The sequence below is a fragment of the Papaver somniferum genome, chromosome 7 (genome assembly GCF_003573695.1).
Source record: "Papaver somniferum cultivar HN1 chromosome 7, ASM357369v1, whole genome shotgun sequence".
Taxonomy (NCBI): domain Eukaryota; kingdom Viridiplantae; phylum Streptophyta; class Magnoliopsida; order Ranunculales; family Papaveraceae; genus Papaver; species Papaver somniferum.
The window spans coordinates 270129684-270146491 of NC_039364.1; the positions used below are offsets into that span (position 1 = coordinate 270129684).

General features: G+C 37.2%; 1 protein-coding gene across 1 annotated transcript; it reads right to left on the minus strand.

Annotated features, from left to right (window-relative positions):
* Positions 1 to 1098: 1098 nt before the first annotated feature.
* Positions 1099 to 3706, minus strand: LOC113293812. The gene is made up of 7 exons (XM_026542314.1): positions 3524 to 3706; positions 3289 to 3375; positions 2565 to 2768; positions 2320 to 2484; positions 2157 to 2213; positions 1755 to 1901; positions 1099 to 1670 (listed from the first exon to the last, which is right to left on the minus strand). The coding sequence occupies exons 1-7, from the start codon at positions 3695 to 3697 to the stop codon at positions 1281 to 1283; spliced, it is 1224 nt and encodes a 407-aa protein (XP_026398099.1). The 5' UTR covers positions 3698 to 3706; the 3' UTR covers positions 1099 to 1280.
* Between the last annotated feature and the right edge of the window lie 13102 nt (positions 3707 to 16808).

Consider the following 16808-nt stretch of genomic DNA (forward strand, 5'->3'; position numbering starts at 1 on the left):
TAAGAGGTCAAATATCTTATATTCCCATCAATGCGATGATATTACGCCATACTCCCTCCGTTTCACTTTACTTGATGTTTTAGGGTTTTATTTATGTTCCAAAATAGATGAGCGTTTTAGTATTTTTCCCAAAATGTTCACTAATTTGTCCTTGTTTTGAAATCACAACATACCATTAATTCTCATGGTAATCAGCAGATAAATAATTTTTAATTCTACTCCATGAAGGAATATTTGGTTTATCCCAAATAAATTACAAGGGGATTCGTGATTTACACTAAATCTACAAAGTAAAGTTATGTGCTTTAAATTTTTAGGAAACTATTAATATGGGTAGATTTGGAAAAAATTTATTCTCTATGTTGTTTCTTAATCTGCGTGAAAAACTCTAAAACATCAAGTAAAATGGAACGGTGAGTGTGTAGTTTGTATGTGTGAGTGACTTGTGATGAATGCACGTGTGAGTTAGAGATTAAGAGAATTGTCTGAGTATATATATAAACTCCCTGAGAAATTGTAACCAAATATTATCTTCTTTAATCAATACGATTCCAAACCGTAAGCAATGTAGACATGAGATTTCTCAATGTTACTACGTTCATCTGTACTATTAACATGTCATTAAAAGGCCAAAGCCACACATATTTGTGTGCACCGAGTAGGTGGTAAAAATCTTATCGTATATTCGTATAGAAGCCGCCGATGACATTGGTGCAGAATTCAACTAGTTAGTTGAAGATGCTGTCGAAAAAAGCCAGGACAATTAGCTTTCATCTCGTCGGTATGCATAAAAAGAAATAGGCCGACTAGTTTTGCATCTCAACAGTATGATAAAAGCTCGAGATGGAAAGCAAACGCATCTCAACAGCATATGATAAATTATCTATTTCTTAACAGCTGTCACCAGTTGTTGTTTCATAGAATGAAACAAAATACAAAGATGACGGTTCCAAGGCTGCTAGCTTATAAAGCTATTGTGCACTGTCGTGCGGGGTAGCAGTGCCCTATATTTTTTGTAGTAATTGTAATAAGTTTAGGATATCATTCCACCAAATATCATGTCGTCTAACTGCTTCAAATTTTTTTTTTTGTCGTCTAATGAAAACAATATATTTTCTCTCTTATATGTTGATCAATGCACTTCTTTTTTTTTGATCGGTACATCAATGCAGTCTTATATCTCTTTCATATTGTATGTCTCTTTATATGTTGATAATAAAAACTAATATTATCTTGAAAATGTTATCATTTCCATCAAAAATCGTCGCATTCTCATTATACTAGTGACACATACCACCAGGTCCACCATACACCATATGGTTCTCCCAACGCTCTATCTGACGAGCATATATGATACTGTAGCATTCCAGTTTCGCAGTACTCGTAGTTTTTACTGAGCGTGAGTCTACATCAACAAGGTTTCCGGTCTCGTTTGCATACCTCAATAGTCTCATGAAAGCTGTTTTCCTATGGTCGTTAAGTTGAGGAAAATATCCATTTCCCATCGGCGGTTTTGATTCTTGAGATAGTGAACCTACAAATCCACCATATCGTACAGACACTGCACTCGTTTTTAAAGTTGTAAAGAGTTCATTTGGCCAGTATCCTACATCTTCAGTTACATCAGCATTCGGTCCGACTCTTAACCACCAGTGACCAGTATCTTGAGCCTGTCAAAGTATAAACTTTCTTATGGTTCGGTATATGCAGTAAAAAAGCACTTGGGAAGAAAAATATCTTAAACACGGCCTTACCCGGTATACCGCAAGATATGCCTCATATACTTTTTCCCCATATGTTGACGAGTGCGTAAACTGATTATTCAAAAATACGTCCTTACTGACTTGAACGAATCCAGGACACAACATATTGTAACAACCAGTAGGATTGTGCCCATCAGTCTGTCAAATTAGTTAAGATGTCAATGAGTTTTGAATTCAGGTTATATATGCCAACACATAATTAGCTTGAAAGATCTAAAAGACTGCTAACTTCGTTTCAGAATAATAGGTTGGTTTCACGTGTAATTTGTACATTGAAACCAGTCTTCTTTTTTTTTTTTTTCTGAAACGGAGGGGTAGTATATATTCATGCAAGAGACATTTCATGTTGAATAAACATTTAAACAGAAAAAGTACTAGCAATAAAAAACTTACAGAAGCCCAGTAGCCAAATAGTCGAGGGAGACTATCACCAGCTACGCCAGGATATTTCTGAAGTATTTATGGCATAACCCAATAAAGTGAGACCTTTTGTTTAAGAAGAAATGATCAAATTTGACATAGTAAAAAAAGAAAAAATGGGAAAACAAAAACATACCATTATTCCGAATTCAATACCATTTGTTTCTTCTGGAGATGAATTTACAATCCAAATTTGAGAAGTACTGAACTGGTCAAGATCTAGTGTAAGGTTATGTATGGTCATAGAAGCTGCGGCTCCGAAATATTTCTTCCCTGAGATGACTTCTTCTGCAAAGACATACTACAAGGTACAACTAATAAATTTATACAATCTAATGAAATTAGCTCATTAAAGTGCGTAGAATAATATATATAACTTACATGGTAAACAGTGTTAGGATATCCGTTTGCACCCTTTAGTCCGGCTGTCTTTACGAAATATTTAGTGTTAACCAAGTCTTCTCTAGTTGTTCTGCGTATAGGTACTGTTCCTGAAGGACATCGTTCCCTCTGTAGCCCATGAAAGATAGAGGATGCTAAAACATTTTTAGTTCTTGTCTCTCCTGGAATTGAGCTTGGATTCATCTACGTAAATGTCAAATTTCGTAAACAAAATCGGAAAGTCAGCTTCATAATCATTATCAACATTGTATAGTGAAACAATATTGAGTTATGGACCTACATATATGTAAATTTGATCAACTGTCGTCATGTGAAATAAAAAATCTTATAAAGGAAGTTAATGTGGACGCTTGTGAGTTATAATGGCTTATGATTCCAAATGCAGGAGAATTCAACAGAAAAGATCTGCATGTACCCTCCCTCTAGTCTTTCTATGCCTACCCTTACTGTGAAATGAACTTGCACTTCTATAAGTGACTTGTGCACAAAATATTTAGGCAGACTGATGGCACCATACTCAATTTTTATTCCAAGACGGGTCAATTACAGTCCTGAGACACAAACTCCATGTTTCTGCTCTTCAAGAAGAGTTAACCACATTCATGGGACCCAAACACTAATACGAAATTTTCTAGGATTCTATACAACACTGGTCACTTTTAGTTTGGACACAAAGACAAAATTTCCCATAATTTTATCATACCTGAATTTTATGATCCTTGAGCAATGGATTATCAAATGCTGGTTGCTTATGAATGTCGATGCAATCTATTACGCCACCAATCTCGTTCTGAGATACATGAAATAACATATTTAGAAAGAAACAGTTGACATGAATAAAGAAATCAAGAACTCAAGCTCAGAGTCATATTTATCATGATCTACTAGTATAAAAATACAAGTTCAACACTTACATGAACAAGAGAAAAATTACTTACTATGATGGTTTTGACTGGCTTTTTGTTTAAAATTCTTAGTTGTCCCTCGATTTCTATATCATCGGCTTCTTCCTTTGATATGTTTCTTGTTCCCCCTAGACAGTTTGTTGCTGATATAGTACTAGAAGAAATTAAGAGAAATAACACAAGGAGGCTCATTTGTAAATACTTCATTGCAGCAAGATTATCTTGTTTATGAGTAAGATATTTCAATTATGTGATTTGTTCATTTTATATTTTTGTTTTTGTGGTATTAATTAATGTGCATTAATTAAAAGTTTATAATGAGAATCTATATTTATTTTGGGCAAATAGTCTTTATTATTATCCCTTCTATGAAGGAACTGGGCAAACGAATATTCCCGTCTAAATCCAAAAATACCACATTACATCTAGAAGATTTTTGTAGTAGAATTATAGGAAAAGACAAAAAAATAAAGGTATAAAAGAGATTTCTATTGATGGGATCAACCTTATTATATAGCTATAGTATCATTTTTATACATGGAAAGGTAACAATGATTTTTTAGGGACCATGGTTTTTTTGAGGGGATCATGGTTTTATTAGGCCACCTTTCCTATAGTGATAAGGGTGTCCTAAAACATTGAAATGACTAACCTACCCTTAACCTAATTTAATTTAAAACCAACCTAATAACCACCTATATATAACCACCACCTCCTCCCACCACCACCGCCCACCACCGCCGATTACCACCACCACCACCTTCGATTATCACCACCACCAACCACCGATTATCACCACCACCACCGCCCACCACCGCTGATTACCACCACCACCACCTCCGACTATCACCACCACCAACCACCGATTACCACCACCACCTCCTCCCACCACCACCGCCACCGCCTATTTAAGAAATGTAACAACATCAATGCAATCACAATTAAGTTCGGTTATATAATAATTTTATCGAGTATAAAAGACGACAGCCGCAACCTATTCTGCTATGGGACCACTCCTGAGGTATTTTCCAACAAACCCTTCACTTTAATTTGATTTTGATTGCTTCAACCGAATAGAAATCATCAAATTAGGGTTTTAATAGGAGTTACAGAGCCATGTTCGGTTAGGACGATTTTCCAAAAAACCCTAGTTTACTAACCGAACTTCTTGAAAATGAAGAACACGAAGAACAATTCGGTCTTATTGGATTTAAAACTAAGTCACCGAACTCTCTGTTCGGTTGTTTCGCAAAAAAATTTAAAACTACAAAGTAACCGAACTCCATCCTTAGAACCGAAAAAAAACAAATCCAGTCTAACCGAACTGTGTTGTTGTGGCCACTATGTTGAGTTCCAAAATAACCGAACTTAGCCAATAGAGTTCGGTTTGTTCGCAAAAACATTTAAAACTACAAAGTAACCGAACTTAGCCAATAGACGCTGGAACTTCACATTTTTTTTGTATCCGAACTCTACCTTTGAAACTTCGTAACCGAACTCTACGTAATTCGCCAAGAAATAAATTTCGTAATAACTGAACGTTTTCCTAATTGCATATATGTATATATAAGCCCAGTTCGGTTTAATCGCAAAATATATTGAAGTTTGCGAACCAACCGAACTTCTAACACTAGGTTACTTTTAACCTGCAGTTCGGTTGGGAACTTGATTGCGTTGAAGTTTGCGAACTAACCGAACACACAAGATGTACCCAAATAAATTGTTAAGTTCAAAGTTCGGTTACCTACCATTTTATCCTAGGTAACCGAACATTACACTGTACGACCAAAACCTCCATTAACGAGCGAGTTCGGTAACCTGCGTGTTTGGAAAACGTAATCGAACTACACTTTCAAATGTGTTCAGTTACATGTTCTTGACATATGGTAACCGAACTGGCCCAAATCTACATAAAAATTTTCATTTTTTTTTGAAAGTTTGGAGCAATTCAACCAACATTATCTAAGTTTGAAGCACACCTGGGTACCCAAATACCCTTCCTCCGGTTGTGGTTGGTAAAATCCATCGTTTTTCATGTTTTCCTTCTTCATCTTCTCTAACTTTACTCTCTCAATAATTCTACTTCTTTAAAAAAAATATCTGATTTTTTAATCTCACTAATTATCTTTAACTCAATCATCTCACTAATCATTACACTAATTATTATTAACACTAACTAATCACCACCCAAAATTAATCGGGAGGGTAATTTAGGTATTAATATAAATATTTAGATAAGGGTGACCTAGATTTACTTCTAATGTCTTTACCAAAAATAAAACCATGGTCCCCCAAAAAAACCATGGTCCTCAAAAATTCGTTCAAAGGTAAACCCCAACTATATATATGGGCCGCACATCTATGGGATGTAAGCCCTATAACACTCCCCCTTGTGCGGTCCAATAAAATTCCATATACAGTGCTTCACATATAGTGCTTCGAATGTAGTTCTTCAAATGTCGTCCTCTCCTTGATGACTTGCGCTGAAATCAATTGCCTCATTAAAGCTTTGACTAGGAGCAACCCAATGGGACAAAACATTGGTACAACTATTCACATGTAGTACTTCACATGTTATCTCGTACTTTACATGTAGTTCATCACATGCAATACGATCTTCAAAGACCGACGATCCTAAGTTAATTTCCTCGTTAAAATTTCGTCAGGAAAACCCAAAGGGACAAAACCTGAACTAAAGAAAAAGAGTACAATATTAAGAAAACTTAGAACATAGTTGGACTCGAATATGTTGCCTCATTAAAACCTTGACAAGGAAACCCAATGGGACAAAACCTTGACGAAGGGGAATGAGTACAACGTGACATATTCAAGTAAAGGTGATCCGTTGCATATGATCACTTTGATTCGTTGAAGTTGATTAGTTGCTTCACAACTTCATAGGCATAAAATCCTTTTCATTGACGACCCTCAACAGTCGTTAATGTTTAGATTGTTTAACTGACACCTCTAAACTGTCGAAGATTCATTAATGGCGGAAATGTACGACAGCTTTGGGTCGTCATAAAAATGATCAATTCCCTGACGACCCTTTGAAAGGGTCGTTACAGTTTTGGTTACGCATTTGACGACTTAAACCGTCGTTAATGTTTTAGAAATGTCGTTATAGACTGTCGTTAATCTCTAAAAAGAGTCGTTAGTGTATGACAGTTTATAGTCGTTATTGTTTTGATCATGATGTATATGACGACCCTAAACTGTCGTTAATGTCGGTGAAGGGTCGTTACTTGAAAAAAAATATTAATCAAGGGTAAAATAGTATATTCATCTTTCGATTTTTACACCCCTGAAAAATTTGGGGGACAAACAAAATTCCATGGCCCCCAATTGGAAGTTATGGCCCCCAATTAAACTAGGTTAAATATAAGGTGTAAACGGAGTGCAATTCAAATTTTGATGCTCCGACCAATAGAATCCCGCCACTTATCCTCTCCAGAATTGCTTTAGTTCAAAACTTTTATCTCATATAATTTGAGGGGGGTGTCGCACTCACCCTACGACGTGGGAGCTCATATGACTTAGTGTTTTAAAGGAGGGAAGATATGTATGAGGTCATCTATGTTGGCTATAATTATTCATTATAAATTTAACTAGAAACAAATTCATTGGATTTTCCATATCCAATTCGTTCACCCACCGGATGAAAATCTGTTGCATGTTCAATTTGATGTGCATGCCAAATTTGAAATATGTAATGAATTGAATTGGAGAAGAATGGGGTAAAAACCGATTCAAACCATCTCACAAGTTTTCCAACAAAAATTGTGCATATATCAAATAATTTTTATGGGAGGATTGGAGTATTAATTTGATCGAGGAACACCCGTTTACCCAGCTACAGCCTAGGCACTGAAGCGTTGACAAACAGGTGTTATCGCGGTTTGACCTTGATGCACAAAGAAAAAGAACGGCAGCAAGTGAAACTTTTGATGCTTCATATTGATTTTGTAATTTTCACTTTCGGGCTTCAGCAGGAGTTTTTCGATAAAAAATCCATTCCGTTGATATCAATATTAGGTGGAGAAAGCCAGATCTTAGACGGAATATCATGATTGGGTTAACGAGATCAGGCCTGTTCAGAAGTTAATAGAAAATTAAAAAACGTATATAGCTGCGGAAATCATTGGAATCATTTACCAACAGTCGCGTGCCTTTTTAGTGCTAGCGGAAATCATTGAAAATTAGAACGCATAACATTCATTATCAAAAGTACGTCGTCTGGATCATTTTTATTAGCAACACTACATTTTAACGAGCAAACAAAAATAACCGAAACGTATAAATCAAAATACATTCATTCCATACGGTGGATTTGTGTCTCAACTCCATCTCGATTCATTTTGTTGGAAAATTAGGCTAAAAATGTAGAGGATGAAAAATCTAAGAATGAAAAGAATGTTGTATCACTGGAGCTTCAAGGCCTTCACTAATGGAAAATGGGTATTATATAACCCACATCAGAGACCCTCATTGACCGTAGTTGGATCGCTGACCAAATATAGCGGTCTCTGATACGGTAAAAATACGGAAAAAATCCGAGAGCCTATACAGTGGTCTCTGAATAACTAAATATATTTACCATTCTGCCCTCCGATTCAGAGACGCTTAAACTGCGATGTTGATTTGGTGATTTTGTGTTAGGATTTTTGGGCCCACACTATGTATGGCCACGATGCAATTTGAGATTCTGAAGTGAGCGGGCACGTGGAAGAAGAAAAAACCTTATCTCTTCACCCCACCTCATATCTTTCCATCTCTCTCTCCCTTGTTTTTTCTCTCGTTTGCAGACAACTAAAAACCCAAGCTTTCTCGAACAAAGATTAATCCAAGAAGAAACACCCCACCATGATTAAATCATATTACTAGTGAAACCCTGAAACCTTTAATTTCGATATCCATCTCAATTGAATCAGTGTGAAGAAGTTTTTTAGATTTAGAAATTAATGTAAGGGAAAATCTTCTTGGGTTTAAATCAGCTACAATCGATTTAGAACTGTCATGTAGAAGATTTCTCAGTACATTTTTTCAACGTTTTGTGATGTTAGTTTGCTACAATCTAGGGATTTATCTGTATTCTGTCTTCTTTTTCAATTTGGGATTTAGGGGTTTCTTGATGAGGATGATGTAAAGTCATAAGAAGTTCAATTTGTAGAAACTTCAAGGGCATCAAGGTAGTGTTAATGGTGATGTTCTTCCAACTTCTAATAGAAATAGGGATTTTACTTCAATGGGTTTTTTTTAGCGTTATTTTTGATCAATTAGTGATTAGGGTTTTTAATGTGATGTGTGTGTTTTGCAGATGGAAGTTATATCATGAACAAAAGAGTAAAACATCTTCCTGGTGCAGAAGTTAATTAAGATCGAAATAACGAATTCGATTATTCCAAGATCCACATCTGAAATTCAAGTATAAATGTTTTTATTTCTCTCTTTGCTTAGATTTGATTTTGAGTTTTGAAACCCTAGATTTTTATCTGCAGATTGATATTTGTCTTTTTTCTTTGCAGGTGTTGAATATTATTTGCTTTCATAAACAATCCAATGAAACGATGAGGTAATTTATTCAATTTTCTTAAGTGATTCTTCAATAATTGGGGAGTTACATATGGGTTTTGTGAATGGAATGTTGGAAATTATTATTTTGGGTTATACATTTGTGGATGAAGGTGAATTGAGAAATTGTAATTTGATTAATGTGTGGGTTTGATTTGTTTTTCATGTAGTACTATTAATTGAGTGGTGACCCCGTTTTTCAGTTGGTGTTATTGGAAGAATGGATGCGCTCTTGGTTTGGCAGGAGATTCCATCAGGGTTTCTCTCCGTGCAGCCATTAAATTTTCTTCTTTATATGTTTGCGGTAAGAACAAGAGTATCTCCAGATGAGATAAGGGTGTAATTATACCTATGTAAGGGTGTTAAAATCAAATAACTCTTTTGGTGCTAGTTCTCAAAATCTAGCTCATTTGAAACAACATATGCAGAGCCATTTGCTTGGTGCTAGTTGGTTCTGCAGCTGTTGGGGGTGGCCTCGTGTTAGCTTTGGTATCTTTGATCCTTAATTCATATTTGATTTGACATTGTAATATATTTCTACAGGGTAGTTCAGGAGTTTCCATAGATATTCTTTTGGGAGTCTCATGTATGCTTATAACAGAGCACAGGTATACTTTGAACTTATCTTGTTTTAAATGTCAATTTACATATACAACAACAAAGAATGTTTGTCTGTTGCTTTACTATCTTCAATATGCTGTAATCGAATGCTCTTTCTTGCTTCGATCCATATTTTTCTTATTTTTTGGCTTGAAGTAGCACTACTTGTTGTTTTCATAGCTTTTTTTTTCTTCAGATAGTGATGGTGATGGTTGTCCTGAATGGTGATTGATATTTCTTCACAAGGCTTACCTCGTCTGATGGCATTACTGTTTTGATATTGGTATGAGTTTTGATTGTTTAAACCATCGACAATGTCTTATGAGATTTTCTCAATTGTTGTTTGAGTTCACTAGTACAAAACTTTACATTGGCCACACTTAATCACCGTGTCCATAGGCTTTTGGTCATGGATTTTTTTCACTCCAAAAATGTGGCATCAGGTGCCGAGACAAAAAGGTATCCCTATGGCTGCATAAACTTTGAGTGGCTATAAAATATGATTAACCATGGCCATAACTCTAAAACCGTGTCTATATGGTACTCAATATTTTTTTGGTAGTTAAGCATTTTCACTATCACCGTGGCCATAGGATCCTTATAGACACACAATTTAATTATATGTGGCTAAAGTTTACCTTAAAGTCACGTAAATTTTATTATAGTCGTGGCCTTTGTCATCAATTGGACACGCAAAATTCATTTTATCATGGCCAATTCATGAGTTGCGGTCACACTAATTTTTCTCAACCATGGCCATCTCTATCATTTGGACACACGGAAAATAATTTAACATGGCTAATACATGATTTGTAGTCACGTTTAATCTATGGTACCATGGCCATCCATATTTTTGGACACATGATAAACATTTTACATGGCCAATTAATAAGTTATGGCTACTAAAAATTTGTAGCACCGTGGCTAAATTTTTTCGAAAGACACATCAAGTGTGTTGAATGTAGCTATTGTTCACCTTTTGGATACATCAAGTGTTTTCAATGTAGCTATTGTTCATCTTTTGGACACATCAAGTTTTTTGAATGTAGCTATTGTTCAACTTTTAGACACATCAAGTGTTTTCAATGTAGCTATTGTTCACCTTTTGGACACATCAAGTTTTTTGAATGTAGCTTTTGTTCACCTTTTGGACACATCAAGTGTTTTGAATGTAGCTATTGTTCACCTTTTGGACACATCAAGTGTTTTCAATGTAGCTATTCAAAAATCACCTAAATAACCATCCATAAAAAATTAATGAAGACTACAATTAGAATTGTACCAAAATAATTTCATTTCACAATATAATAAACATCTCAATCTGATAATTGTGCAGTAACCTTGAGAAAACAAACTTTCAAAGAGAGACTTAAAAGTTTAAACATCCAAATCCTATAGTCCACGACTATTTCTATTAATAATTAGGCTGCAGTCTTGAGTCTCTTGCTGGATCTCCGAGACTTTAGTTCCCCGCTCTTCATATATGAAGGTTTCTTCTTCTTTGTCTTCTTAGTGTTTGGGTCAGAATCATATTCATCGTTTGGGTCAGAATCATGTTCACCGGGGTCTGAAAGTGGATGGCCCTGCAGCAAGCCAGTGGATGTATAATTAAGGGAAAAAACCATGTTAACAGTTATATGGTCAGGATGCAGAAGGTAATAAACATGTATAATAAAGCAACTTACACTAGAGCAAGAGATCACAAACTCATATCCAAGTGTCAATCAATTTAAATCAACAACCAAAAAGGTCGGATGTTCTAATTGATTGAACAACGCACAACCTGTATTATTTCAATTATATAAACAAATATAATGCGGAATAGAAATAACACAGACACCAGAATTTTGTTAACGAGGAAACCGCAAATGCAGAAAAACCACGGGACCTAGTCCAGATTGAACACACACTGTATTAAGCCGCTACAGACACTAGCCTACTCCAAACTAACTTCGGTCTGGACTGTAGTTGAACCCCAATCAATCTCACACTGATCCAAGGTACAGTTATGCTCCTACGCCTCTTATCCCAGCAGGATACTGCGCACTTGATTCCCTTAGCTGATCTTACCCACAACTAAGAGTTGATACGACCCAAAGTCGAAGACTTTAATAAACAAATCTGTATCACACACAAAAGTCTACGATAATAGATAAATCCGTCTCCCACGAATATACCTACGAGTTTTGTTCCATCTTTTGATAAATCAAGGTGAACAGGAACCAATCAATAATACCAAACTTATATTCCCGAAGAATAAATTAGTATTATCAATCACCTCACAATAATCTTAATCGACACAGCGAAAAAAGATATTGTGGAATCACAAACGATGAGACGAAGTTTGTTTGTGATTACTTTTCTATCTTTCCTATCGGAGATATAAAATCTCAAACCAGTTATTTCAATTGTACTCGTACGATAGAAGATGCAAGATCAGATCACACAACTATAAGAAAAGTAGTATCGGTCTGGCTTCACAATCTCAATGAAGTCTTTAAGTCGTTAACCTGGTTTAGAAGAAGAAACCAATGGTTAAAGGATAATCGACTCTAGCTTAGGACAACTAGTATCACACATAATGTGTGGGGATTAGGTTTCCCAGTTGATAGAGTTCTCCCTTATATACACTTTCAAATCAGGGTTTGCAATCAATGTTAGCTTAGTAACAAAGCATTCAATATTCACCGTTAGATGAAACCTGATTAGATTCAAGCTAATATTTCTCAACCGTTAGATCGAAAACTTAGCTTTTCACACACAAATGAAATGTCAAATTTTGGTTTTATGAACCGTACCTAAACATTAACATTTGTTTGTTCAATAAGTCAACCAAAAGGTTAGCCATATGATTACTCTCATATCAACCTTATTTCTTCATCATAACTAGTTCAAATGACTCAAATGAACTAGTTAGAGAGTTGTTCAATTGCAAGGAAATCTTATGTAACTACACAATTGAAGAAAAATCGGTTTGATTCACTCGAATCTGTTCATGAACTTTATATCCACGGTTTACAAAAGCATTCCTTAGTTTATTTAAACATTAGTTCAAGAAAAACCGACTTTAAATATAACCTGCTCAAGTTCGCGGACTTAAGCTCATAGAAGGAGTACACGAACTCCAATAGAAAATATCGGGCCGAGAAGTTCCGCAATTTCGCGGACTTGGCTCACGCCACTTCCATTTTTCTTGATCAACAAAGTTTGCAAACTTTGGTTCAAAGAATAAGGACTTATACATATATGTGTTTCCACAACAATGATTATATCCTACCAATGGTTATGTAATCTAAACTCTCATTTCAATCATTGAAACATTCTCAGAGGACAGATATAGCCGTTATTAACAGACCATTTTTGTCAGAGCAATTTTCAAAGTGATTGAAACATAACATGACTTTCGTCACTAGGTAAAGATGAATTCGGCTAAAGCGAAAGCTTATCAACACATATTTCGAGAAATAGATAGACGAGATAAACTCGGATCGAAATAGCAAATGTGTATTATGAAAGTATATATATCAAAACGACTTTTGTCTCAAAAGTAGGAGATAGAATAGATAGACTTTTGAGTGACAGATAAGTTCAAGTCTCCATATACCTTTTAGTCGATGAAGATCCACGAGTTCCTTGAGTAGTCCTTCATCTTGTATGATGATTGCCATGAAGTTCTTGAGCTCAACTATACTTTATATCCTAGTACGAGACCTTTAGCTATGTAGGCTAGAAATTAATACTTATAGTTTTGATCACTAATATTGACAAACATGCTTGAGATAGCAACGCATGCGAGTTCAACCGAGCAATGATCTAATAAAAATACTTACGAGTTTTGTCCGTCTTTTGATAAATCAAGGTGAACAGGAACCTATCAATAATACCATACTTATATTCCCGAAGAACAGCTTAGTATTATCAATCACCTCACAATAATCTTAATCGACGCAGCGAAAAAAGATATTGCGGAATCACAAACGATGAGACGAAGTTTGTTTGTGATTACTTTTCTATCTTGCCTATCGGAGATATAAAATCTCAATCCAATTATTTCAATTGTACTCGTACGATAGAAACAACAAGATCAGATCACACAACTACGATAAAAGTAGTATCGGTCTGGCTTCACAATCCCAATGAAGTCTTTAAGTCGTTAACCTGGTTTAGAAGAAGAAACCAAAGGTTAAAGGAGAATCGAATCTAGCTTAGAAAAACTAGTATCACACAGAATGTGTGAGGATTAGGTTTCCCAGTTGCTAGAGTTCTCCCTTATATACACTTTCAAATCAGAGTTTGCAATCAATGTTAGCTTAGTAACAAAGCATTCAATATTCACCGTTAGATGAAAACCTGATTAGATTCAAGCAAATATTTCTCAACCGTTAGATCGAAAATTTAGCTTGTCACACACAAATGAAATGTCCAATTTTGGGTTTATGAACCTGTTTATGGGTGAAAACTGTTTCTGCGATTTTTGGTAAATTTGGGGGTGTGTGGATGAGAAACAAATCTAAACCGTAAACAAATGCACTGCACGGGAATGCTTTCTAACTCGAGAGATCAATCTGTACAATTATGGCCTAAACCAAGAAATGACCGTTCCAGACTTGCATCGGTCACAAAGTGAAGGAGATGGGGTTGAACTTAGGGAGGGAAGCGAAGAAGGTGTTGAGAGTGTGAAGGTTTTGGCTTTTTATGACTTGTATCAGAAAGATGAACTGGCTTGCAAAAAATGTAAGCAATCAGATCTGAGTGTTTGAATACGTTATATCAACACTTGGTTTCTGTCTCTGTTGGAAATAGTTAGGAGAACCTATTTATACAAGCCATTGATCACAGCCCTCGTCTCTCGTGGGAAGTGGAGGAAGTGGAGTGATGGAATAGTGGGGTCATGTTAGTGTCACACGATCATTCCTTGCCCACTTCTCCCATCATTACTAACCGTCCATGTCTTCCTGACACGTTCTTGTGATGGCGCGTTGCATGCTGCACGCTGTAAACCGCCAGACGGATACCCCAGTAAGTATCCCCAAGTTTGTGACATGCTTGATGTCTCGAATGTGTAGATCGTGGGACCCACAGGAAGTAGCATGCGGTGCTAGGTTAAATAACTAAGTTATTTTGGGAAATCGATATTTATAAAATATCGTGTGTATTCTATGCATGTAATGCATCGAATATATTCAATATGCATGAAGCATCGTTGTTTTAAAGCTTAACAAAGTAAGTCACGGATTAAGCGTCTTAAAACATCATCACGTCCAGCTATCTTCGAGTGATCGTATAGAAGCCTCATGGGCGAGCCATCTCATGGCCGATCACTCCATGTGGAAGAGTGGCGGACGGTGATTACAGAGACGCTTCATTGGTCGTCTACCTCTTAACCTAGGCTGTCCGACCAAGCTAGCGAAGTTGGACGGAGAAGATGGCTTAAGACCCTCATCTGTGACCGTTGATGGAATATTAGGTTTTAAAGAGGTGTGCAAGCATCACTCTTTGACTTGATCGAACTCAAGCATGGGAGCCAGTTTTGGCGGGACCGATCGATCCTGCTGGAGGTGGCCCGTCAGTGTACATTTCCATGCTGGCTCGTCTCGCGAAGATGCAATCTAGTCCACTCAATTTGACCGGCAAAGGTGAGTGGTTGAGATCGGTTTTCGACAGAAATCCGTTGCCGCAAAGGAATTGAAAACCGCGCGACATGCCTACTTTGGGCGCGTGTTTCGAGGCGTTCGGCCATGGTTGGCCTAGGCCGATCGGTCATGCGTGTAGATGGTCCCACAGTGATCATGTTGACATGCTTGGGACCTTTTAAGTCTATATCTACAGCCTTCATCCAAGCTTGCGAAGATGGACGCTCGTGATCGATTAACGATACATGTAACATGTCGTAAACCCTAATTAGGGTTTTGGATCGGTCGTGCGCATGCAACTTCAACCAAACGGTTTGGCAAGCTATGCTCCTCCCTTGGGGAGGCCGATCATGTGGGGTCCACATTGGGCCGACGGTGAACGTGTTTGTACCTGCCTCGTGGTCCTAGGTGTGATCTGAGCCATCCAACCATGCTTGGGAAGTTGGATGGTCGTGATCAATTTAAGACACTAGTGGACTTCCATGACTTTTAAAGCATCACGCCAGCCATGTTTTGAGCAATCGTTTATTTCTCCATGGCTTGGTCGTGAGAGAACCGATCAGGTAGGTGAAAAGAGGGACCGCCAATGCGCATATCCAACGCTTCTCCTATCAATCGCGGGACGATCCAAGCCGTCCAACTTGGATTGCGAAGTTGGACGGTCGCGACTTCTTTGAGACTGTTTTTGACAGTCTTGCGCATATTATCCACTCCATACCAGCTCGACCATCCTTCATCAGGGCTGGCGTTTGGTGGCTATTTGGGGGCATAGCATGTGTTCGACCGTCCAAGGCATAAACGGGCCCGCTAGTGGTCATTGCGGTGATAGCCTGCTCCTTCTAAGGATCGTCTAGGCTGGTTAAATCATGCATCCAACCTACGTGGTCGGGATCGTTTCTGAGACTGACATGGGCAGTCCAGATTTCCCTTAGGAAATATGCTCAATCGGGCTAGTATAACACACCGAGAGATGCTCAATCGGGCTAGTATAACACACCGAGAGATGTAGCCTGTATGGGTATTTCGTGCATGCCTCACTATTGACACTTGGAGATTCGTGTTACTCTGCTAAAAGCAACACTCAGTCGTCATGCTGCACCAATAATGAGAGTTTTGCGGGAACAACACAAGAAATGCAAGGCTAATCATGCATTAATTAATAATGTTATAAATCCACAGAATATCGGGATTGTTACTACATGCTCCTTTCTGGGTATATTTAATTCACAGAATACTGGGATTGTTGCCACATGCTCCATTCTAGGTGAATTAGTAAAGTGAAGAAGTATTTATCATTCGGATAGCTTTATCGTCTGCAGGATGTCAGCGTATTAAGTTCGGCTTTTACAATTTTAGCCTTGAATAAAAATCCACCATCAACATTAAGTACCATGCCTAGCGTATAATGGTTACTCTGGTCGGCCGTGTTGGAAATCTTCCATGTGAGTACGCCAGGTGTGACCACGACCTTGGTGGGACCGGTTTCCTCCTTCGGGTATTTGAGCCAAGAAGGG